Source organism: Protopterus annectens, chromosome 2.part0, assembly GCF_019279795.1.
Source record: "Protopterus annectens isolate FY-2018-M chromosome 2.part0, PAN1.0, whole genome shotgun sequence".
Lineage (NCBI taxonomy): Eukaryota > Metazoa > Chordata > Ceratodontiformes > Protopteridae > Protopterus > Protopterus annectens.
In genome coordinates, this window is record NC_056728.1 from 824,310,301 (window position 1) to 824,338,028 (window position 27,728).

The 27,728-nt window shown below is 40.9% G+C and overlaps 1 protein-coding gene across 1 annotated transcript in view; it reads right to left on the reverse strand.

Annotated features, from left to right (window-relative positions):
* Positions 1–27,728, reverse strand: part of CARM1 (coactivator associated arginine methyltransferase 1) — a 1,187,823-nt gene that overhangs the window by 117,783 nt on the left and 1,042,312 nt on the right. Inside the window, exon 11 of the mRNA XM_044061097.1 lies at positions 17,928–18,065. Within this exon, the coding sequence (XP_043917032.1) occupies positions 17,928–18,065 (138 nt within the window). The remainder of the gene's footprint in view (positions 1–17,927; positions 18,066–27,728) is intronic.

Sequence of the window (27,728 nt, forward strand, 5' to 3'; positions counted from 1 at the left end):
AAAGTGAGTAACACAATTACTTCAATAAAGGATATCTAAGCTCTCCAAGGTGATCCACAGAAATACATAGAATGCAGAAGCAATGACATCATCTTTAATGTCAGTAAACGTAGCATCACAAGCTTGACAGACAGGGCATAAATTAGGATTGCAAAATAAATGTCCAAACCATAAAATATTGTGCCATCATCTAAAGACTGTCATAGACAATTGAAACTTCCACTAAATTGTATCTAACAAAATCAGAAAAGCACAGTCTGCTAAATTCTAACAGGTATGGCCTGTCACTCCGGTGGATATCACTGTACCAGGTTTTACTTCACTGATCAGAAATATTATTGAATAAAATGCCACATTTTGTAGCCCTTTGACAAGCCATCTGATATGGTAGGAAAATGTATAATTCCTTATTAGAAAAAACAGATGATTTGGAAACTTGAGATATTTATTCAGAAAGACTAAAAGAACTATTATTTTAATTAGTTTCTGATGTGCGACTTAGAAGTGACCTCTGTCTAGACTATAAGGCAGTGCTAATCTGGTTCTGTTTGAAAATGTATGCCTGGAATACACTTTTGGAGGAGCTAACACTACAAAAACTGATACTAAATTATATATATCAATTATAGAAAAATGAGACGGAAGTACAACACATCCCTGTGATGGAAATAGCTTTCCTTATAATCAAAACAGGTCAGTCATTAATTTCCTTCACAAATAATTCTGCTCTGTATATATGCAATACAGAAAATTTCACCATGGGGTTAAAGTAGTTAAGTTTCATGGAGAAAAGTGTAGCATAACCAGACCGCTCATCTGTCCTTATTTTGGTGGAATGTTCCTATTATCAGGCTTGATTTAGGATGTCTCTATTTTTGGAGACATGTCCCTATTTTCAGGCTTGATTTACCCCTTCACATACTTTTCTGAATCTCCCTCATAACATGCGATTTTTGAAGATGTCTAGTACACAGAAAACCACACTATTTAACCAGCATTCTAGTGGCAACGACATTTTAAAGAAATAGGACACACATCTAACAACTACCTTTTTTCTGAAGTAAAAAAATAAACCTTATGTGATAGAATTTTGTAGTCCAGCTCATTAAAGTCTACAGATTTTACACGGTCTCTCTGAGAATATGCTTATAATGTTCCATCATTTTTGTCACTCTATTTTTAAATGGATAAAGTTATCTGCTATTTAGTATTCAATTTCTTTTGCTAATTAGATGTCTACATTGTTAGATGGATGTTCATATTTTTCAAGGGCCTTTATTCCTATTTGTGATGTCTACAGGTGGGGAGGTATGATTGTAACTATGACAACTAGACCATGAACTTATTACACAAACTTGGGAGAAGAAATTTCTTGCTTATCAGGGAATAGGATAGTAAAACAATTGCTTGAAGAAATGTATTGCTTCATCCTTTTTTCAAGCTTTTTAAAAATGTGTGAGAGGGCATCCCAAAGAGGATGTTCTAATCTTTCTGGACACTAAAGAACTGTCTCTTTACATTATGTGAGAAAGGCTGACTACTTTATCAAGCTTGTCTCCTAGGCTTAGATCCCAAGGCATTAGTCTACAAATGTTATCTTTGCGGGAAACATCAAAAATATCTTGTGCATGGCTGGCTATGCTGAGGAGAGGGTTAAAAACCTGATTACACTGCAGATGACAGCAGATTGACTAATGGCACAGGGCCCTGTAGGAGCTTTATCAGCTGGCTGGGGTGGATGGGAGTTAGTGGCGGATGCCAGCTCACACATCCTGGGTTGGGGGTGGGCGGGTACAGAGGAGGCTCTGATGTTCTGGCAAACTACATGGGTGACACCTAATGGGAGAACTAGGTGCTTATCTACTAGTTTTCTGAGCTGACTGAGCTCACTTTGCTCTGATAAAGTGCCTCAAAGTACTGTAAGGAGCTGAGAAAAAACTAATATTCAAAGGCATGTTCCCCTTGGGAGTTAGCAATTGTATGATTAAAGAAACCACTGGGGAGGGAAGGGTGTGCTTCTACGGTAAGCAAGCATTCCACTCCCACCCCCCCAGGCCAGCAAACTGGTCTGAGCCCGACCACCCAAATCTCATGAAGGAATGGAGTGCTGATAAGGGTTTCTGAACAGCAATGAATGGGGTCTAGTACTCTTGCCTGGCCCAGGAATGCCTGCCTTCCATTCCTTCAGAATGTGTGGCACAGTTGGGCAAAGGTATAGAAGTCATTATGCATGACCATGGCAGGACACAAAATACTATGTGCCGCTTTGTCAATCTGTATATTTCCCCTTGGAACTGTAAAATCTGCATTAAAGAAGTGATATATTTTTTACACTATTCCACATGCTTGTATTATGCAAATGACCCCTACGAACATCAAGTGTTTCAGCTATATGGTAATGCTGATTGCCATGACTTTTATATTTGAAGTCATTTTAATGGATAATTTCAAGCTAATAAAGCCAAACCCCAATAGCCACAAATATGCATATTTCATCCTTGCTATGACCTCTTCAGCATAAGCAGAGTGTGTGACTATTCGTAAGAAACAAAGGGTTGTTATACCCAGCTGATGTCCATTACCATTAGGATGACTGCAAAATATCCCAACTAACAAATTAAAACAAAGAGTTAGAAGGTCACACTGAAAAAACAATCAGAAAAAACTAAATGAAAACTCCAGCCAAGCTAGAACTTCCAATGAGTGACCTCCCAAAACTCCTGTAACAGAGGCACATGGGATATATGCAAATGACCCCTATGAACATCAGGTGTTTCAGCTATATGGCGATTCTGATTGCCCATGACTTTTACATTTGAAGTCATTTTAATGGACAATTTCAGGCCAATAAAGCCAAACCCCACTAGCCATGGATATGCATACTTCAGAATCGCAATATAGCTGAAACACCTGATGTTCATAGGGGTCATTTGCAAATATCCCATGTGCCTGTTAGAGAGGAGGGTTTGGAGGTCACCATTGAAGTTCTAGCTTGGCTGGAGTTTTCATTTTTTTTTTCTGATTTTTTTTTCGTGACCTCTTTGTTTGTTTTTGTTTTAATTGTTGGGATATTTTATTTTGCAGTCACCCCAATGGTAACATCAATCAGCTGGGTATAACAACTTTCTTATGCTTAATTAAAGACTCTACTTATGTTATGCTGATGCTGGTGGTGTTATAAATATGCATATCATATTAATACTGGTGGGGTTTTGGTTTGGCTTTTGAGAAATCAAATTAAAAAAATGACTTCAAATGTAAAGTCAGATGCAATCAGATTTGCCACATAGCTGAAAAACACCCTATGTTAATAGAGATCATTTGTCCTGTGTGCCCATGTGCCTTTGTTTTAGGAGAGAGTCTCAGACTCATTGGAAGTTCTAGCTTTTTTTCTGATTGTTTTTTTTTGATTTTTTTTTCGTTTTTCAGTGTGACCTTCTAGTTAAGGATATTTTAGTGTTAGTTGGGATATTTGTCACTAACCAAAATGGATATCTAGATGTAATTATACTTATAACAACTATATTTTTGTTACTGCTTATGCTATGCTATGCTGTTGATAACAAGGATGAAATACATATCATATGTACTATATTGGGGGCTGGTTTACTTTGGCCTAAGTTCCTGAAAATGTCTTCAAATATGAAATGCGTAAAAATCAGAAATCTCAATAATCTGAAAACACCCAAATGTTTGAACATTTCATTGCATATATTGCATATGTGCATATAGGTTTCTCTGTTACAGGTCACTTTGGAGGTCACTCATTTTGTTTTTTAGCTCATTTTTTTTTTTTTGTTTTCTTTTGATATGAAATGAAATTAAAAATTACAGAGTTAATCCAAACTCTTCTCACTGGCTAGTTGGCCAAGGCCACTGCTTATGGCATGCCTACCACTGGGTTTTTACCTGTATACTTGTTGTCCATGTGTTACCTTCTCTTGTCAGACCATGTAAAAAAAGTCAAAAGTCAGGGCATGTAAATTTGGTTCTAAATAAGGCACTTTGTAAAACATCCTCAAAGGTATTATCATGATGGGGGCCCTGGAGGGGGGGTCTGTCAGAATTGTAGACCCTCTGTGTATATATAGTTTTCAATGGCCTCCTCTTCACCCCTCCTTCAAACTTCTTTCAAATGTAAATGGGACTCAAAATGCAAAAAGAACCAGTCAAAAGTACTATATATAATAGAATAAAGTATAGACCTGATGGCTATGTCAAGTCCTTCCTGCAGTCCTGTGACTACAAATAGTCTGATGAGGAAAACTGCCTCTTTATCTCTTCTATTTTCCTCCTCCTTTCTTCTTTCTCACTATTCCCTTCATGATTCTCAGAGGACTACTCAGGATTTCTCTGGTGCCAAATATGATTCAGCAAATCTTCAGTAATCAAACTGTAAAGGAAGGAATTCTCTCAAGTACCTATGTGTAGACTTCTCACCCACCAGTGTCAGTGACCTGTATGCCCAATGAGGCTTTTTACCCCAATAAAAATGATAGGGTTGTCTTCTACTATATATTGCATGGCTTTCCAGTTCTCTGATAACCCTAAAAAATAGTAGGCAAACATTTGATTACAAGAAGCAGGAGTAGGGAGAGTTTCCACAGACTGAACAGTGGCTATAACTTCTTTCCCACTGTAGAAGACTGAGTGACTGGTAACTGATATTTGACTAGTCAGTGATGTCATCAGTCCCCTGAAACCTGAATCCATGGCCTACACTTCAGCACCAAGAATAATTCTGCCATCTTCCTAAAAGCAGGAGCATTAGAAGGGATATATTTACCAAAAGCCTTCTTAAAATAACCCGGGGTAATGTGCTAGCATATGGCACTGTAACAGAAACTTCCAGAGTGGGTGAACCATACTCTCGCATACTTAGGGGAGACAGATAGACATGTGTGAGACAAGTGGGGTGGTTTCTGGCCCAGAAATTGTAGTTTATTGGCCATTTGGGCAGTTTTTCCATCCCTTTCAACTTTCTGGTTTAAAAGCCTGCATTTGTGCTTGTTTCCTGCCTTTTCTGTAACTAGTCTAGTCCAGATACAGATTTGCTGTATACAGGACTGTTTGTAAGCTTCTGAGCTCCTCAAGCCTTTCTGTGTTGGAGGGAAGCCTTCTAGCTTATCAGTGGGAGTGGTAAGCACTAGGTAGCCTATCTACCAAAAGAGGAGTGGTTTCTGGCCCAGAAATTGTAGTTTATTGGCCATTTGGGCAGTTTTTCCATCACTTTCAACTTTCTGGTTTAAAAGCCCACATTTGTGCGGGTTTATGCTTGTTTAAGCTCTGCCTAGCGGCGCCGAGCAGAGGTAAACTATGACTGGTGCCAGAAAGTCTGCTCTTCAGTTTTTCCCTTGAATCTTGCTAGTTTTTTCTCTCTTGCACTTTAACTAGCGTAATCACTTTGCACTTCATCAGGTTTTTGTAGCAATTATTGTAGCACACCTAAGTGCCATCCGCACTAGTCATTCTTCAAGGAAATAGCTCCAGTACTTAGTAGTTATGACCACCCCTCCTGGCATGATTAAAGGGTAGTTTCCTGTGCTTTCTCCTATTAACCTGCTGCACTTGGGCATTCTGAGGCAGTGTAGCAACTGCCTCATGTACACAGACAACCCTCTCCTCTTACCTCCCAACACTCAGACTTGTGAGAGATGCACTTATATCACCAAATTGGAAGCTTCGTACTCTCCAGTCAAGACCGAACTAGCTGGTTAAGAGAAGGTCAACACCTGCACCACATCACATAGAATAAATAGTCCTCCAGAACACCCACCATCACATCTCTCACATAAAAGCACAAACTAAACACCCACCTTTGTGGAAACTCTCAACAGAAATTTACCCAAACAGCAGAGACCTCCAAGACAGAAATGCACTCAGCCACCACAACACAGCACAAACCACAGGACACATAGCTCACCTCCAAGGTGTGCCCGTCAACCTAAGCCCCTAAGGCTAAACACCTTAACCAATACACTAATTATAGGTGACTCAATAGTGAGGCACACAATTGACCACTCACTAGGTTGAATAAGGAGAAGGTAACAGTCAGCTGTCTATCAGGTGCCAGAATCTGACACATAACACACACACCTAGTTCACTCCACAACAAGTACAATTATGACTCTGTCATTGCCCATGTGGGTGTAAATGACCTGAGATGCACCTCCCTGGACTATATTAAACGAGACATGGTGGAGCTCTCAGATTATGTGGCTCAGGCAGGTATGACTCAAGACCTGAGTAGTATCCTACTAACACCCAGAATTATACCACAGTACAAACAAAAAATGATTGACTTCAACAATTGGCTAAGTTTCTGGTGTCATTCTAAGGAGATCCAGTATCTGTCTGCTTGGGAGGACATGACTGACAGACCTCGATGCTTTGCCAGAGATGGCTTGCATCTGTCACCCCTGGGGTTCCAGGTACTGGCTAAGGCTCTTGCCATCCCTATAGTGTTTTTTTAGGTGGTGTTCCAAAGACCAAATTACCACCATAACAGCTATAAATAAATGCAATCTGAGGGTCATGCTGCTCAGCGCTAGAAGTCTAAATCTCAAGATGCACTCATTCAAAGTACTCCTCAAAATGGAGAACATCAACATTTGTGCTGTAACAGAGACCTGGTTTAAAGTGGCAGAAAGCACCTTTGCACTACCAGGCTATAACTGATTCCACACCATTCAGCCCAGAAACATGGACTGTAGCTCCAAAGGTGGTGGTGTCTCCATATTCATAAAGGATATGCACACCTCCAGACTAGTAGCCCAGCATAACCCATCTGAGATACTTCAGGTACAACTAACATTGGGTAAGATGGCAATCCAGGTCATAGTCTGCTATAGGTCCCCAACCATGTCCCTAGACTCTCACTCCACATTCCTAAGCACCCTGGAATCTATCAAGCTCCAACACAACACTCTCATAAAAGGAGACTTCAACTACTCCTCTATCAACTGGGAAAACTACTCAAGCACCAATACACTGGCGCAACGCTTCCTGGAATTCATCATTTCCGATGACTTGGACCAGCTCAATCTGACCCCCACTAGAGGAAACAACATCCTTGACCTGGTTATTACTAACATGGGCGACCATTGCTCTACACCAGTAGTCAATCCCTTCCTGGTCAGATCTCACCATGGAAATCCACATATCACCCACACCCCGACAAAGATAACCACTTTGAAAAACTTCTCCAAAGTTGATTTTGGGCTCCTAAAAACAGAGGTGGCTAACTTAATGGCACCTATGCCAATGGAAAATAGCTGCATGACTGCCAAATCATACACCAATGCACTGTACGAACATGTACATAAATGCATGAAACTAGCTATACCAAACAGAACCCAAACACTCTCCTACAAAAAAAGGAAGCCAATCTGGTGGTCCCCTGTCATTAATAAACTCTACAACAGAAGGAAGAAACTGTTGCAGAAAAAGATGAAGTCTGAAGACTGGAAAAACTCCCTTATTAGCCTCAACAAAAAGTTGAGATCCCTCATCAAATCCTCTAAAGTCAGCTATGAAGGCAGAACTGTGGCAGACACTAAAAAAAATCACAAAGGCTTCTATAGTTATCTCAAGAACCTCCAAGGCAATATCCAGATTTGCTCTGAGTTAATACACAATGGTACCTCCTATACTGAGCCAACAGATATTGCCAACATACTGGCCGACAGATTCAGTGCCAACTTTACCCGTCCCCCCCAAAGGACCAATCACAATACCGGAAGAATGCCAGGCACCCAGCATTACTGCAGCACAGGTTAAAGCTGCATTGTCCAAGGCCAAGAATACAGGTTCCATGGGACCTGATAATATCCCTGGCTGTGTTCTACATGAACTACAAAGGGAACTGGCACAACATCTGTGTGCCCTGTTCAGTCACAGCCTCACTTAAGGCTTTGCCCTACCAAATGGTGCACTGCTACAGTCATCCCTCTCCACAAAGGAGGAGCAACTACAGACCCTGGGAATTATCTCCCCATTAGCCTGATGAGTCTGATATGTAAAGCTATGGAGTGCATCATCATGGACCTGATTAGCAAAGATATAGGAAATCTCCAAACTCTAGACCCCCACACAACTTGGCTTTGTGAAAGGGAGATCATGCCTGCTCAACCTGGTTGACTTATTTGAGTCAGTCACCAGGGCTGTGGATGAAGGTAAGGCAGTACATACAGCCTACCTCAATCTGGCCAAGGCCTTTGATACCATTCCTCACTCAGGAATTATTGATAAACTCACCAAACTAGGCATCAACCCGTATATCACTAGGTGGGTTGCAAATTGGCTCACAGATAGAACACACAGTGTGAAAGTAGTAGACTCCAAGTCAGACTGCCAATCAGTCACAAGTGGAGTCCCACAGGGATTGGTCCTGGGTCCTCTCCTGTTCAGCATCTACTTCTCAGAAGTCCAGGCCAACACAAAGAGACTCTGACTGACCAAGTTTGCAGATGACTGCAAGTTGGGAGTCAGTATTAACTCCCCAAGTGATGCAGACATCCTGCAGAAAGGCCTCACCGAGACCAATGACTGGTGTTGAAACCATGGCCTTAAGCTTAATGCCAAGAAATGTGCCGTCATCCCCTTTGGTAAAAACTCAGTTCCCACTAATTACCACATTGATGGGAGCCCACTGGTTGACAGCAACCTCTCCTTCGACCACCACATTGCCACTGCATTCAGAAAGTCCTTCTGTATGGCACATCTCATTACCAAGGGTTTTGAATCCAGGAAGAAAGAGGTCATTGTCTCTCTTTTCTCTTCCCTCATTAGAACAATCATTGATAATGCCCTATTTGGCATGTACCTCACTAGACACCTGCAACAGCTGGAGAGGCCACAAACGTACCTCATGAAGAGGATCCTAGGCATTAAACACATGTCCTACATGGACAGACTCAAAAGACTCCAGCTATTCTCTTTCTCATATCACCTACTTAAAGGTGATCTTTGCTTAACTTACAAAGCCATGTCTGACCCAGCTCTGTGAGAAATGTGCACCACATGCTCCAGAGACCTCAACCTCATTACCACAATCAAAAGAACATGCTAGAGGGACAGGTTCCTCACCCGGAGACTGCCCATGCTCTGGAACAGACTTCCCATACATATCAAGCAGAGCACCTCGCTGTCCCTCTTCAACAGAAATCTTGATGAGTGGATGGGTAATAGAAAGTTCACCCCAGGGATCACTCCAGTGGTTCTACTTGATAGAGGCACTGGGAACTAATGTCGAGCAGTACGATGCCAGGGCACTTCTATGGGCTAGGCTTGTAAAGGTTCCAGGGCCATTAGCCTAGTACACACCTATGAACCTATGAAGTAGCCACACTGCAATGGCCTTGAGTCTATATAGCAGGTTAGCGTGATGAGCAGCAGTGCTCATTGAATATGCATGCTGCTCATTGTGCTTCCATGTTAATAAACACCATTTTGTGGCCAGCAGCAGTGCTGGCTGCCATGGAACAGTGCAGGGAAGCATGAGCACACAGTGTAACCAAACCTGCTTGCCTTATGGCAGACCTTTCATGCATTGACAACATATATGAAGTGAGGGCACATTGATTACAAGAAATAAGATGCAGGGGACATTAAATAGGAAGAATGTACACCGAATACAATGTTAGTAGCACAGACACAAGTATGAGGGGAGGGTAAACAGAGACAATGTACTCAGTTAATGCAGTCAAATGTGACTATGCCATAAAGAAGCATTTTAAACAGAAATACTTCCAGTTTGTTATAATTAATCCTGTTTCCAATTCCTTACCCATGTACATAACTGAAAATGGACATGCTAACAGCAGATGTGAAAGGGACACAATGCAACATTATAACAAAGGAGAGTAAATTAAATATTAGTGTTGATGGCATGCCAGGTTGAGATAACAGTTAGCAACGACAGTAGATACATTACAGGCTATCTGCATAGACTGCAGTTATTGAATACAACATGTATATACAGAGAATGTATGCATGATAACTGACATTACTGCTGTATTCTCCACTTCATCATGTATGAACAAGAAGAAAAAAGCTCTACTGCTGTTGTATCATGCATATCAGAAAGGGACACATTTTACCATTTGCTGTCATTTAGCAACCATAGACCAGGGGTATATTACCTTGACAAATGTATTAGACAAGCATGTGTTTTATATTCATGTACATCTTAAACAGTAATATAATAACACACAAAATACATAAGTGACAAATGACAATGCAGAGTTGTTGACATTGCAGTAGTTCAAGGTCTCAGTCCATAAATGGAGTGCATCTACTACTTGATTATACTGGGCATGCTCACAAGAAATTACAGGGAACACTGCCATAACAACATGTAAACAATCAATACACACAAGAAAGTCTCCTAACACAGGCCCAATCACACTTCATGATGAACTTGCATAATGCCATATGGTAAGAAATGTTATGTAAGCCCTCATGTCTTATTAAGCTGTACAATGTGAAGAAAACAATTACAGTAATAAATACATATTTGGAGAAAAACATGCAATACAATGCATTCTTACTTTGAAATTAATTATTGTCTGTGAGCAATCAATGACATTTGCATCTTGCCAGACTTGAGCACATGCCAGGACAGACATCAGAAAGATGTGCATCAACCCGTGATGCCACAGAAATAGGCATACTGTGTGTGTCATGAGTCATTACAAACACACTAGAAGGGCTTACAGCTCTTCCCTCTTGTAATGGGTATGGATCCCTTATCTCGGAGGGTGATGCCTTTAAACTGCTGCCCCCTGACTGTGCCATACTTACTTGCTGACATTTAATGGGAAGTTTAATCTGGGAAGCTGACCACTTAGTACAGAAGACTGTTGTATTACTTATTAGCAAGGTCAGGGGGGTTTGCATTAATAGCACACAGAACTGTGTTAAGCCTGTGATGCATACCTGGCTGCCCTCCATGGAAGGGAATATCACACAAAATTATCCATTTTTTCTTGACAGGTGTACATTATTTTTGTTAAAGCTGCAATACACTACAGAGTAACAGAGTTGTCTGTCCTCTTAGCAATGTTATATCAATTCCTTTCTTTATTTGGCAGTTGTGTACAGGGGATCTGTATTAAGTTGTGTGTACTGTTATGGACCCTAACTTTTTATGTATTTTATGTATGATTGACAGATAAATTCATAAATATTTTAGGGGGTTAATAATCACTTTTGTTTTACTTGTGTATTTTTTTTCATTTTATGTTTCCTCTCATATAGGGCTATGGCATTCAAGAGATTCGCACCCCATCAACTGTCATACACTGAGGATGAGAATGATGTGATCATTCAGGTGCTACACCATCTCAATGGATCACTCCTCTTAGAGAGAGGCAGGGATGACATGTCCTCCCTCGACTGTATCAGATGGTCAACAATGTTAATGTGGTCAGAGGTCATGGACAAACATATTGCAAAATAAGACTTAGGGCCAGTGATATGATCACACTGGCCAGGCATTGGGCAGTTACAATTAACATTCTATTCTTTTTGTATTTGAGTATTGGTAAATGTCTCTGCTCTTTCTTATGGGTTTTGGGAGTAATATTGTATTTTTTAGTTATGTTTATTCCTCTAGTGCATGTGTTGGTTTTACTTTCCTTTGTAATCTCAAGAACTGACCTGATGCACAAAATTTCATTTAGGCTACTCATGTGTAGTTCTAAATGATTATAAAGTTTACTTTGACTTTGATTATCCATGAATGTCTGGCTATGGGGGGGGGGGGGGGATCCTGCTACCAAGCTACCACTTAGTGAAACAGAGGTGTTTCTGTCTGCTGTCAGAAACCAGACAATTCACCATAGGGTTTACACAGAATTTTTGATGTTGGTGCTGACACGGAAGACATCCCAAGTGTGTTTACTGCAGAACGCCCAGGTATACACTATAATAAAATAATTGTCATTGCAAACGATACTAACATTGACCCATTAACTGGTTTATATAACAGTTGTCACCTGAAATGCTTGATGCATAGTATTTGTCAAAATCCATAGCTGTATATTGCAAACATCAGTCATAAGCTATTACTGACATTACTGTACACCTGGGAGTCTTGTGGGAATCTGCATATTACACTAATCAGTTATACTACTATTGCTTTTTCTATACATGTTCTAGACTTAGTTAATACTACAGATACAAGGTGTGTCTGTGTGTGTGTGTGTGTGTGTGTGTGTGTGTGTGTGTGTGTGTGTGTGTGTGTGTGTGTGTGTGTGTGTGTGTGTGTGTAAGTTCTCTGTCTGATGCTAACAGAACACAACCATTACATGGTTAAGTAAAGGTTTCAGTTTTGCAGGTATTTGTTTTAATACTTCTATGTGCTTAGGCTCTTATTTTCTCATTTGGGTAGTCAGTGTGTGTGTGTGTGTGTGTGTGTGTGTGTGTGTGTGTGTGTGTGTGTGTGTGTGTGTGTGTGTACTACCCTTTGCCACCTAGTCAGAACCATGGCATATTGTGCACACCCATGTCTGCTGACATCATCTCCATCTTGTGGTACTCATCTGTATTTGCTGGAATTCCTGGCCTTTAATGTGGCACTGGGAGCTATGATCTTGCCCCTAGTTGTCATTGTTGAAGCTGTTTCCTGACAATGATATTGTGCAGCATAGAATAGACTGTGAGTATTTTGGCAGAGGTTGCTGGGTAGTACTGCAGGGCACCTCCTGGGGTGTCTAGATACTGGAACTGTCATTTGAGCAAACCAAATACACATTCTATGATATTCCTAGTCTGAGTGTAGACATCTTTATATCCTTACTCAGTGGGGTTATGTGGGTTTCTCATGGGAGCATGAGCCAAGGTTCCAGTGGATAACCTGTATGCCCCACTAGATGCACTTGAGGATTGTCATCCTTAGAAAACATTGTGTACATCTCATAGGTCTGCCATATATATGAGTCATGAAAACTGCCCAGGTTACCTGCACTGACACTGTAGATGATCCCTTGGCCATTACAGACAACCTGACAGTTTATAGAGTGATATCCCTTCCTGATAAATTACCTCTTTCCTGATAATGTACCTCTTTCACTGTTTACTGGGTGGGGCATTTACTTCTATGTGTGTGCGATCTACAGCCCCTAAAACTCCTGCAAGATTCTTGCTCTCTCCTCTGGGATACATAGACATGCACCCTTGCATGTTGTAGCATTGCATTTAGAATTTGATGTGATATTTTGGAAGCTGAGGCCTGTGACATCCCTAGTATATTCCCTGTGGGTCTCTAGAAAGTATCTGTAGCTAGGATACATAAAGCTACACATACCTCTGTTTCCACTGGGATAAGTTCTCCATGATTTCTCTGGGGCCCTCAGGTGAGGCAGCAGAGGTTGTATACTTCCTCTAGTGTTTCTCTGTTCACCCTGCATAGCTCTACATTTCCTGTTTCATCGAGTCCACAATAAGTACATCTCGATCTAAACACCCTTCTTCTTCTTGGCAGTGGTCTGGCAGCAGCAGCACCTTGAATTAAAGCCTGTTTTACATATGGGTTAATGATGGCAGCAGCAACCCCCAAAATGTTTTTTATCCAAGTGTAATCATGGCTGTAATCCAAAGAGTTTTGGATTTCAGGGCTGCTTTATAGGTTCCTGAATAGCTCCGCCATCTTGGATTAGTTAATTTGGCTACTCATGCTTCCATTAGGATATTTTGCCATTTACCCTTGTTTTGAGGTTGTACACTAATGAATACCAAATAGTGTGCCACCATGTGCATGATAAGCCATGACACATACACGACAGCTGTACTTAATGTCGCTGTTCATGAATCCGGCCCTTGGTATTTTTAACAGGGGTATCATTAGAGAAAGGTTAAAGAAAATCTCAGAATTACAAAACTAGATAACCAATTTATTAAGCAATCACAGTAATAAATGAAAAAGACAAAAACTGTATTTATCATCTCAAATCAGATAGTGACATAACGGCCAGACTGCAGACTGAGGCAGGTAAGTGTTCATTATACTTCAATGGCAAAAAATTGCAGATAGTATATATTCCATTGTCTTTTACATTTAGGCTTCCTTCTTATGCTTGTAGCAGGAAAAGTAATTTTAGACTGTGAGACTGCTTTCAATATTTTCTGGAAGGTGGATGTCAGACTCACACTTTTTCATATTCGTAGGTTCATAGGTGTGTACTAGGCTAATGGCCCTGGAGACTTTACAAGCTTAGCCCATAGGATTACCCTGGCATCATGCCAACCGACCATAGTTCCCAGTGCCTCTGTCGAGTAGAGCCACTGGAGTGATCCCCGGGGTGAATTTTCTATTTCCCATCCACTCATCAAGATTTCTCTTGAAGAGGGCCAGTGAGGTGCTTCGTTTGACATGTATTTTATTTATTTATTACAGTTGGTGACCGGGGAGGTCCACTGGCCCCGAGAGCCCGTTTTCAGTGGAGGCCTGGGGAGAAAAGCTCCACAGTACAATGTTATATCACAATGTATATGGTTGAAGAATATTGGATAGTGCGGGGCAGCTGGTAGGTTGGAATATTAGTTTGTGGGAAGTCTATGCCATAGCATGGGCAGTCTCTCGGTTATGAACCTGTCCTTCAAGCACATTCTGTTGAATTGTGGTAATGAGGTTTAGGTCTCTGGAGCATGTGGTGTGGAGGGATTTTGATTTCTTTAGATGTAGCATTTCTAACAGAGCTGGGTCAGACATGGCTTTGTAAGTCAAGCAGAGATTGCCTCTAAGTAAGCGATATGAGACTGACAATAGTTGGAGTTTTTTGAGTCTGTCCATATAGGACAAGTGTTTAAGGCCTAAGATCCTCTTTGTGAGGTACTTTTGTGGCCTCTCCAGTTGTTGCAGGTGTCTAGTGAGGTACATGCCAAATGGGGCATTGTACTTGATGATTGGCCTAATGAGGGAAGAGTAGAGGGAGACAATTACCTCTTTCTTCCTGGATGCAAAACCCTTAGTAATGAGATGTGCCACAAAGAAGGACTTTCTGACCACAGTGGCAATGTGGTGGTCAAAAGAGAGGTTGCTGTCAACCCGTGTTCCCAGATCTCTTATAACGCCTTCTGTGTTCAGTAGACGACCAACGATGTGGTAACTCATGGGAACTGGGTTCTTCCCAAAGGGGATGATGACACATTTTTTGGCATTGAGCTTAAGGCCATGGTTCTGACACCAGTCGTTGGTCTCAGTGAGGTCTTTCTGTAGGATGTCAGCATCACTTGGGGAGTTAATAATGGCTCCCAACTTGCAACTGTCTGCGAACTTTGTCAGCCAGAGTCTCTTTATGTTGGCCTGGACGTCTGAGAAGTAGATACCAAACAGGAGAGGACCCAGGACTAATCCCTGTGGGACTCCACTCGTGACTGGTCATCAGTCTGACTTGGAGTCAGCTACTTTCACACTGTGGGTTCTATTTGTGAGCCAGCTTTCTACCCACCTAGTGATATAGCGATTGATGCCAATCTTAGTGAGCTTTTCTATGATTCCTGAGTGGGGAATGGTATCAAAGGCCTTGGCCAGCTCAAGGTAGGCTGTGTGAACCACCGTGCCCTCATCCACAGCTCTGGTGACTAACTCAAGAAGTCGACCAAGTTGAGCAGGCATGATCTGCCCTTCACAAAACCAAACTGTGTGGGAGTCGGAGTTTGGAGATTCCCTATATCCTTGTTTATTAGGTCCATGATGATGCGTTCCATAGCTTTGCATATCAGACTTGTCAGGCTAATGGAGCAATAGTTCCCAGGGTCTGTAGTCACTCTTCCTTTGTGGAGAAGGATGACTGTAGCAGTGTGTCATTCGGTAGGGACAAAGCCTGAGGTGAGGCTGTGATTGAACAGGGCACATGGATGAGGTGCTAGTTCACTCTGTAGTTCATGTAGAAACAAACCAAATATATTGTTAGGTCCCATAGAAGCTGTATTCTTGGCCTTGGACAGTGCTGTTTTAACCTGTGCAGCAGTAATACTGGGTGCCTGGCAATCTACTTGTATTGTGAATGGTCCTTTGGGGGGGGAGGGGTAAAGTTGGCACTGAATCTGTCGGCCAGTATATTGGCAATATCTTTTGGCTCGGTATAGGAGTTACCATTGTGCAGTAGCTCAGAGCAAATTTAGGTATTGCCGTGGAGATTCTTTACATAACTATAGAAGGCCTTGTGGTTGTCTTTACTATCTGCTGCACTTCTGTTTTCATAGCTAGGTTTAGAGGATTTGATGAGGGATCTCAACTTTTTGTTGAGGCTGATAAGGGAGTTTTTCCAGTCTTGGGACTTCACCTTATTCCGCATCAATTTCCTCCTTCTGTTGTAGAGTTTGTTTATGGCAGGGGACCACCAGATTGGCTTCCTTTTTTTGGAGGAGAGCGTCTTGGGTTTTGTTGGGTATGGCAAGATCCATGCATTTGTGTACGTGTTCATACAGTACATTGGTGTATGATTCAGCTGTCATGCAACTATTCTCCATTTGCATGGGTGCCGCGAAGTTAGCCACCTCTGTTTTAGGAGCTCAAAATTAGCTTTGGCAAAGTTTTTCATGGTGGTTACCTTTGCGGGGGTGTGGGGTGAGGTGTGGCAGTGTGTGGATTTTCAGTGTTTAGTTTGTGGTTGGATCTAACCAGGGAGGAGTTGACTATTGGTGTAGAGCAAAGTTCGCCCATGTTAGTAATGACCATGTCAAGGATGTTGCTACCTCTAGTGGGGGTAAGAACAAGCTGGTCAGGGCATTGGAATTAATGAATTCCAGGAAACGTTGGGCAAGTGTATTGGTACATAGGTTCATAGGTTCATAGGTTGGTACTGGGCTATCTGCCTGAAGGCATATATTAGCCCAGCCACATTGTGCGGTATTCACCGCCCCTTTAGTAGTTCCCTAGACCCTTGTACTAGCAGCTAGTACCCTTGGCCCCTATCTAGTAGTGCTGTTGGTGTGATCCCCGGTGTGAACTTTCTGTTACCCATCAACTCATCAAGGTTCCTCTTGAAGAGTGATAGTGAGGGGCTCTGTCTTATGTAGATCGAGACCCTGTTCCATAGTAAGAGAAGTCTCTGCAAAGGGAATCTATCCCTCCAGCATGTTCTATTCATTGTTGTGTTGAGGTTTATATCCCTAGAGCGTGTAGCAAGAGTAGATTTGGTTTTGCTAAGATGGATGCTACATGAGTAGTTTTCCCAGTTAATGGAGGGGTAGTTGAAGTCATCCAGTATGAGAGTGTTAGGTTGGACGCTAATATTCTCCAGGGTGCTTAGGAACATGGAGTGTGAGTCTTGGGACATGGTTGGGGATCTATAACAGGCTACAACCTGAATCGCTGTCTTACCCAGTGTTAGCTGAACCTGAAGTATCTCTGATGCATTATGTTGGGCTACCAGTCTGGAGGTATGCGCATTCTTTATGAATATGGAAACATCACCGCCTTTGGAGCTTTGGTCCAAGTTCTGGGGCCGAAAGGTGTGGAATGAGTTATAGCCTGGTAGTGCAGGGGTGCTTTCTGCTGTCTTCAACAAGGTAAATGTCAATGTTCTCCATTTTAAGGAGTGCTTTGAGTGAGTGCATTTTGAGATTTAGACTTCTAGTGTTGATAAATATTATGAATGGCTTAAAACCATAATTGCTGTGATGAATATAATATGGTGAACTACCCTAAGACCGTACTGCAAGTGGATGAAAATGGGCTAATGCTATGTGTTAGGTATCATCTGTCAGTACCTGCTAAAGTCTTTGTGCTGTGCTAGGATCAGAACACTTGTCTCCTACATTATACAACTTCACCATTGAATTACATTGTGACGCATTTGTGTAAAAGTGTTTGTGAATATTCAGCAGCTTTTTCTGTAAATGTTTAGTGTTGTCTAATGTTTGTTTTAAGAAGCTCATTAAACGTCAAGACATGGATTTACCTTCTGCTCAGCTCTTACCGTTTGTTTGCTATAAGAAGTACATTCCCTGACAGAGTTTCACCTTCTCTGGCAAAAAGTGGTGTTTGGAACAGGCAGCGCACTTGGTACCAGTGGGTAAGAGGTTCAGTGGGAGCGGTCGATAGCCAGATCGTTACCCTGATAAAAGAATGCAGATAAAAGAGATGTACTTTAGAAATGGGTCAGAACATGTTTTTTAGTCACTCTAAAACTGTTAATGCTTATCCTCAATAATTCTTCGGTGCCTTTAAGTACATGTGCTGTTATCACACCGAGTCTTATGTGATGCTGAGAGAATTACAAATGTTAAAATAATAATTAGTCTGAGAAGTCAATATCTCTAAACAAAATAAATGAAAACATGCAAAAACATATGCTGTCATTTAACACAGTACTATATAACAGCACATTACATCTGAATAACAAGAGTAAAAAGAAATTATTTTATCAGTTTTATGTCTTTACAATGAAATATAGAATATGAACTATTCTGAATGCATTTCTAAAGTCATTCATTGCGATAATACTGAATCTTGCCTTAAAATTAAGCAGCCTACTATAAATTCCTGGCTTAGAAATGTTAAATGGTAAGTTTCTGCAGGTTAGGGTTCTAAGCTGTTAATGATATGTTCCTGTAGCCAAGAGTACAGATTGGGTTCCTACCACCTCCAATTGCTTAATTTGTGACTGTGCACAAGTCACTTAACCAAACAAAGCTCCAGGATCACCCCTGAAAAGGCACATTTGCACATAGTGGGCTTAACTAGTTACCAATTGTATAAATAAGAAGAAAAGTCTCTGCAGTCAAATCCAGATGGTATAGGCTGAAGGTATAATCCTTTATAATCTTTTTCTTGTAAGTACCATCCTTTGGCTGGATGTTAAAGGAAAGGTCAGTGTTTTTTTTCACTGACGCACACCACTAAATTGCATCAGGTGTATGATATGGGTCTTTGACCCAAAAGGTATGAATTAACAGGAAGTTGCATAGTGTATGCTAGTGGTTATGCCTAGGTCCTGTAAAAGTATCACAATGCAAACACTGGTGCCTTTTGTTGTACTTGGAGACTGCTGAGCAAAGGTCTGTATATAGCATCTTTTGAGTACAGTTTTGAGTAAAGTTTGGTAAGCCCATTTTATTCATTTATTTGATATTTTCTAAGTAGTTAAGTGGTCTGGTCTGAGGGCCCTCCAGCCATGGCCCAAGCCAAATGCAAAACAAGTACATTATAATAATGCAACTGCATAAGTTACATATATTTCTTATACAATATCTAGTCAGTTCTCTATTATAGAAACATATGGTGTATACACTGATTAGGTCACAGCTAATAAAAAGCATAATTCAACCAGCAGCAGAGAGCAACGGTAAGTATATAGGCTCATGGAAACTTTGAAGTGGAGGGAAACTTCATAACAGGAATGCAGTAGCAGAAAAAGACAGAATCTGATGAATGGGTAAATAGTAGGAATACGCAACTGATTCATCAGACAGGATAAAAATTACAAGCACCCTTAGTGAAAACTCAACTTCAGAAGCAAGATACTCAACTAATGTCTCTAAAACAGCAACACTTTCACTCTGGGGCAAGGTGGTCATGCTTTTATGTAATTTCATTTTGAATACTTATAAGTTTTTTAATTTCTAGTAAGTTGCTGCATGTGCTTTCAAGTACTGAAGTTGATTTTACTAAAAACATCTTTCTGCTGGCTAAGACTTCAGTCTTTGCCTTCTTAGTCATCGTAATATGACATAATATCAGTTCTCTGTATCTGAATTTGATTGTACTACTGTAGCCTAAAATAAAACTAATTACTAGATACTTTTCTTTCTGTTACAACAGGCAGTGATGTTCCTGGGATTCAAGCAGCGAAATAACACTACAAATGTTGTCATTGGTGGTCTGAAGAAGGCTTGCATTGCATGTTAAGCTCAGTATGACTGTTATGAGACTAATATCTGGCCTATACACTAATATAAGGAGATTAGAAACACTGTAGATAATCTTAGTATTTCAGGATATTCTCCACAGAGGTATCAGCATATTATCTAAAGGACTGAGCAGGATTAAGCCATACTCCCAAGTACCTATGCTGTTTAACCGTAAGGTTTAAGGTATTCACAGACTGCTGCCTAGACTTAGCCTTTGAGGTGTAGTAAAGCTCATCAAGCAGATTTTTAGGGTCCATCACTAGACTAATGGTGTTTATTTAATGCTGTAGTGTCTTTTGAAGATTCTTTTCTGCTTCCAAAATGGTTCTTCTTCAGCAGGACAAGATCATCAACATATATGCTGAGATTCATTCTTATTAGGTCAAGAACTAAATCATTGATAAACAGGAAATCGGTATGGGTCCTAAAGTTGAGCTCTGAGGGAAATCTGTAGGAAAGGTCCCCATATATAGACTGGCTCTTCCAGTTTTTACCTTTAACGTTATCTCTTTTAGGTAGTTACTAAACCACTTGACAGATTCTTCTTTGAAGCCCTGACTTTTCAGTTTGGCTAATAATTTTGAATAATATTATAGGGCTTTCAAACTCATTGGTATCAGGTCTCAAACAGCTCCAAAGCCAGCATAACTATGGCTACAACACTACATTCCTAACTTCAGTGATTACATTTCTGTTTGCTTTGGAGGTAGTGACCCTTGGCTGAGTTTGTTAGTCTTCATATAGTTGTCATGCCCATTTGAGTTTCAGATCCTTGGATATCAGCTCAGACATAGTCCCAGTTAGTATACACGTTTCCATGTGCATGTACTTGGCATCTGTGTCATAGCAGATAGCTGTCCAGGTGTTGCAACCCTTTCTTAAACAATTTTAGTGGTAGTATGATTAATGTGAGGGCTAGGTGATTTGGTCACACTGACCAATATTGCCAAAGATGAGCATGGGAGTTTGTCAGTGCTAAGTGAGTTGAAGACCTGGCCTACTCTGACCTATGCTAGGGACCCAGGTTAATATGAGAGGGATCTATGCATCCCCACTGACCAGGTTATGCCTGCCATAACCAGCAGCCTTGGGTGAATATGCTACTGGCTGGTATCCAGTTACCCAACCAGGGTTACTTGGGATAACTTTGCTGAGAGAAAGCTGAACATGAAACCAATCAACATGCCAAAAATGAATTAAGGATGGATACAATGAATATAGATTCACTCATAGGGTGTGGCTTAGAAGTGGATGACATGATGGTAAGGAGGTAGCTGGACATCCTCTCTATCCAGGAAACAAGGTGGAAGGGCAATGCAGCAAATTTCTGGACTTGGGATTCAGAGTATACTACACAAGGGGGGATACAGTCTAGAAATAATGGTGTGGGAACTGAGATGTGTGAGAGACAGAGAGAGAGAGAGAGAGAGAGAGAGAGAGTCTTCTGAAGACATTGAGGGATGCCATCACAATTAGTGACAGACACAAATCAATCAGACTCTAGCCTATTGACAGGGCAGTTATTCATAACCTAAGCCTATGCCCCACTGCAGGCTTGTGATAGTGTGGAAAATACTGAATTCATGGAGCATTTACAGCACCTACTAGATAAAGCAGGACAATATGAGCTGGTGTTGATAATGGAGAGTCTGAATGCACATATTGGGAGAGACAGAACAGGATAAGAAGACTTCCTGGGTCAACATGGGTGGAACATCAGGAATAAAGTAGGAAAGGCCATTCTAGATTTCTGTCTGGCAAATGGCTTAATGGTGGCAATACATGGACAATTACAAGATTGCATATAAGAATGTTAACATGCAACTCGGGTAGATTTTCTCCTACTAAAGAAAGATCACTGGGATAGAATCAGTGATTACAAAGTCATCCCTAGTGGAACTGTCAGCCCCCAGCATAAACCACTGGTGGCCACAATCTGCTGCAGGCAGTGGTCACAAAAGGCTCTAAGGTCATCAGAGACTAGGCTTAAGAAATTGAAGTTAAACAGAGTGAAAACACAAGAGTTCAAGGAAATACTTGGGACTCTAGCACCTTAGGAAGAAGTGGAACTAGGTGGAGTTGAAGAAGAACTGCAGTTTCTCAGAAAAGCATGTGTGACAATATGCAGCTGAGCCAGTTATAAAAATAAGATACATAAGGAAAGCTGGTGGTGGAATGCAGAATCCAGAAAGTTATCAAAAGAAAGAAGGAATGCAGGAAAAAGTGGGTGATAGAAAAGATGGGGCAGACTAAGAAGGAATGCTGGCTGGCTAGCAAAAAGACTAAGAGAGCAGTCACCAAAGAGCAAGGGCATCAAACTACCAGATTATGCAAAGTAACAGCAAATGGCACAAAGAAACTCTATCAGCCTGCAAAGCAAAGACAGAAATATAAAGAAGGTGGCACAGGGATTAAGATTATAAGATGTAGTTCATGTGGTACAGGGTTTGATTCCCTCAGCCTTAATTTAGCAGAGGGGTTGGCATAACCTCACAGATACAAGGTACTGGGTTTGATTCTGACCTCTGGCTGTTGGCTAGGCTTGTAATAGTGTGCAGACTGAAAGCCGAGTACTTCACTATGAACTATGAATCCAAGTTATCAGGCACCATTCATAAGGGATGCCAGGAACAACCTGCTCACCAGTCCACAGGACATAAAAGGCAGATGGAAGGAGTACTTCCAGGAGCATCTGACTGAAGAAAGTGCCACAGAAGGTGCATTGCCCAAGTCATAGCCTACAATGAAAGAAGAAGAGCCCACCCCAGACAAAGTAAAATAGCGCACAGGAAAATGAAGTTAGGGAAAGCAGCAGGCTCAAATATGGTCACGACATATTCAGTGTTTTTTTATGGTAGGAGTGACCTATAAGGGTACTCATAGCAATATGGAGAAAAAGATGTATTCCAGATGCGTAGAGAATAAACTTTCTAGTGACAATGTACAACAACAAAAGGGACATTCACAATTATGGGCAGTACAGAGATATCAGAGTTGTGTTACGCTGCACGAAACTGCTGGAAAGGGTGACTGATAAATGAGTACACAGAATAGTAGAAAGCAAGATGGGAGATGAGCATTTCGGATGCAGATCTGCACTCAGCACAATCACAATGTTTGCAGTGAGACAGATAGTGAAGTAGAATTGGGAGATGAGAAAAGACCTTGGTAGAATTAGTGTAGGCTATGTACAAGGACCCAATGACACAAGTATTAATAGTGTTTGGACTGTCCTAGGTGGAGTTGTCTGGCATCAGGGTTCATCTCTGAGCACACTGCTGTTCATTCTGGTAATGGACTACATTAGCAATCAATCAGAAGGGAAGGATCAACAAAACTGCTCAATGCAGATAATGTGGCATTACAAGCAGAGTCTAAACAATAACTTCAGCAAATGATAAGAGACTGGAATGCAAAAATGAAGATACATGGGATTAACCTAAATACAGACAAGACAGTTGTGATTGCAGCAAATGGGGGGAATCAGAAGAGGGAGAAATTTAATACAGAAGAGAAAATTGTGGAACAGGTTAAACGCTTCAAGTATCTATCAGGGGTAGTTGAGGAAAAAGGAAGCTTGGATAAGGAGGTTAAAGCTAGAATCTGAGGTGCTGCCATCAACTGAGTAGTGTGCGACAGAAAAATGTCAAAGATGATGAAAAATAAGGTACACAAAACAGTGATGTAACCAGAGTTTCTGTATAGTTGAGAAACCTGGGCAGTGTAGACCAAGCAGTAAAAGAAACTAGAGGTGGTGGGGTTGAAATCATACCTCTCAGCTGTCCCTGATTTTCAGGGACGTCCTTGATTTTAACTCAGATTTTTATCTCTGTCCCTCTTAATCCCTCCTAACACTAGTGCCTTTTGGAGGAAAGGTGTTGAATTATACTTCAGATAATGACAATGATTAAGAGTTACAGACTTCTGTTTCTTCAGGAAATGTATATTAATTCACATTCTCTTATTCTGTTAATATCTCAAATTAATAGAACTAATATTTTAAAAGTGTCCATGTGGGCATTCTTACAAGTTGAACCTTCACTATGGCCTTTTTCTGATGCATAGGATGTCAGCTCGTGAAGTGTAGGTATGTATTCGAGAAAGTGGGTTTATGGTAAATATTGGAAAAAGGACCAATAAAACTTTAAAAATGGGAAGATATTGTTAATATAATTAAAAATTTTGACCAATCTCATTTCCAAGTCAGTCCACAGAATAAAAATATTGTCCAAAATTCTAGTATAAAAAGTCCAACAATGTCTATAATCACTGTTGAAAATAAATTCCTTTTGCCTGTAGACCATAACCAAATTGGCATAGTTGGGCACGCAGGCTGAATCCCATAGCTATGTCAGTGGCTTGTTTGAAGAATTGTCCCTTTATTAATAAGGACCATCTCCATAAGTACAATGATAGTGTTAACACATTCACTATCCAACTTATTAAGGTCCAACAACATTTCCTCAAACCACATTAATCCTTCTGCATGGGGCATAACAGAAAAAAAGGTCATTCACATCAGTAGTAACAAGAATGTTAGTCATCAAAATTTGACATTATTCAACTTTTCCAAAAAATCCCATGAATCTCTACAGACTTGCAGGATCGTTTTGACTGACCCTTTTATCAAATAATTAATGTACTTTGCAATGTAATGCATTTTAGATATTTTTGCATCTACAATGGGCCTGAGGGGAGATCTACTAAATTTTTGTGGACTTTCAGGATGCAAAAATACCTGATACAATTGGCCTATCATTGTGTAAATATTCATAATCCCACTGATCAAGTTGTCCTTGCATCAACATATCATACAACAGGGCATACATTTTGGCATAAGCAATAAACAATTCATTTCTAGAAACTTCTATATATGTATCAGACAATAACAAGGACATCATCTTATTACTATAATCATCGCAAGTCATAAATACCAACACCCCCTATCTGGTTTTATGACTCTTATTTCCCTGTCTTGCCAAATATCTTTAAGTAAAGAGCTCTCACCCTTTGTCAGATTATAGTACTTGTTCTTAATCAGTTTGTTACATACACTCCTAATATCAAGTTCATACAGGTTTTCAAACATCAAAATAACATAGTGTGAAGGGGGATTAAATAAACTACTCCTACTGATGGTCTGAACATTATAATTCCCAGGGTTTTGAGAAAACCACAAGCCAAGATTTCATAGGATCGTAGGAAGTTATGAGGCTAATGGCCCAAGGGCCCTTACAAGCCTAGCCAAATTTTACCCTTGTTACCATGATTAGCACCCATTGCCCCTGTTTAATTAAGTATACAAAGTTTACAGTTTATAAGAACATCTGCTATGTTAGCACATTCAACTTGAATAAAACTCGACCCTTTAGATAATAAGTCAGCATGTTTAACATTATTTAAAATTATAACTGTAGATGGTATATCAGTTCTGGTTAGTTGGTGACATTTGGATCCGCAATGCTGGTGCCAAAAGAACCGGAAACTTAAATTAATGTTTCTTGTTCTTGCTAAAATATTTTTTTGGTTTGGCACCTTGTCTGTTGAAACTGTCTTTGTGAACATCTTATCTACATGACAAGTTGAAATGACTCCCTGTGAGAAGCTGTGATTGGTAAGATGGTGATGGAGGATGTATATCATGATGGGAAACCTCATCTAGTTAACAAGCAACCCTGGGAAAGCAAAGTTTAGTTTGGACACGTCTGTTAATCACTGCTGGCAGACACATTTGAAGCCTGCTGTAGTAATTCTGACAGAACTTTACTGTATTAATTAATTTTAGATCTGTTATCCAGGGTAGAGCACTAATCAATATGGACTATTTTTCAGACCAGTGCATTTGTTACAAAGCAAAGTAATGAAGGTACAGAAAGATGCAAAAATATTTACACATAGTGATAAACAGAACTAAAGCAAGTATAGAACAGTGCCCTTCACTCTGTACAAAAATACAATATTTAGAACTAGGCTAGTCATTTTAGAGTACTTTGGTGGGAAGGGTTAGTGGAACAGGAGGGGATGGCGTTAGAAGTAGAGATGGCAACTTTCTATGAGAGGCTTCTGAGCAGGCAGGAAATAAGGAGAAAGAAGCAAAAGGAAGAGAAAGTAAGGGAGAGAGGTATGATGACTGCATGGGAAATGGGAAGGCACTGAAGAGACAGGAAAATAAGGAAGAGAAAAGAAGTAAAGGAGTCAAAAGAGAGAAGGTAGAGAGTGCGGTGTAATGTGGGTAAGCACAAGTCAGGAGAACACATGTCTTTTCAGAGGATGTGGAGGAAATTATTCTTTTCTTGGACATTTTGCCCCTTTGTCAGTTGACTATCTAGCTATCCTCTGATTAGGCACATTAATTCCTCCATAAAGGAATATTCCCAGTATCATATGGAGACAAGTGTTACCTAGGGGAAGCCTACATGCAGCCATGATGGATGTTCATGCTCCTGTTGACATCTCAGCAACTGAGCGCATATATTATGGTCTTGATCCCACCCTTGGTGGGGATGCACATATCTACAGCGGCACATGCACTGCCTATTTCCCCTCATCCTCACACAAGCAAACTCTATCATATGTGGGAGCAAGGGTTATCATCACTAGCTTTAACAGCCAAAGCCCATATCCTTTTGGCACTGTGTTGCTGCATTTGAAAAAGTCCCCTGTTTAGACCTGGAGCATTAGAAAGCCACACAAGAACCACTTCCTCCCTTGGGAAAGGCATTCCTCTCCTTTCCTGTCAGATACATCAAGCACCTGAGCTGCTACTTGAAGTTGGATCACCTGGGCTTTAGTCAGGGCTTTACCACTCTTTAAAATGGAGCTAGCTAGGGGAAGGACTCTATTAGTCTACTGATTGTATTTTGTAAAATGATTTACTGTATATATTGTATTCTTCTTCTGCATCATTTCTGATACATCTGTACTAATCTCCCTTCTCCTAGAGCCTCCTACTTTCCCTTCTCTCTCTCCCCCATCTTTCTTGTTGCTTCATTCCCTCGAAGCCCTTTTTAATTAACAACCCTGTCTCCTATCCTCCCTGTGCAGTTCTGCTATTACTACACTGAGACACTATCTCAGTGATCCTATATATTCTGTCCTACATCCCACCAAAAGCCCCTGTCTTAATTTTTTCCCTCTTACAGTTGATGTTCTCAAATTCCCAGTGAGCACACCTGACTGACTAACCCAACTTAACTAGATCTCCCACCCCTCTGCAGCCTCCTCATGGCAAGAAATACAAGACTTCTAGTGTCACCTGCAGGGAAACTATTAGTTTCAGTAAACTTCCTGGTGTACTAGGCAAGTTTATGTGTAGTGAAACACTTTTTAGTGTTTACTTAACTAGAGGCATACTCACTAACTCAAACAAATACTGTTTGTCCCCCCCCCCCGAACTTCCTCCCTCCAATCCTCTTCTCTCTTTTTACAACTGCTAACACCAAGAGCTGCTGTACAACTAATAAGCAGCAACTGTTAGATTGCTATTACCTGCACAAGTTTCTTACCTCAAGGAAGTGCCTACTCTTAATTGTTCCACTGTCTTGTGGCACATATTGTTAACTGATTGTTTTTACTGTGGTCTGGCAAGCTACCTCAAAGTTTCTGCCCGCTCCATTTGTCCTCGCTCCACTCAGGCTCACTCTGCTCCCCTACCCTACCACCATTCCCATACACCCCCACATTCATTAACTTTGTAACTAACCATCTTAGCCCCACCCTCCCTGATACCCAACTTCCTGTACTGTCCAACCAATCACAACCTGCCCCTCTTAAAATAACCCCTCCCACCTCTCAAATCACTACACCTAACTCCTCCCACCCATGCTCACTGCTCTGATCTCCCCTGCTCTAGCTGACTATTACTATAC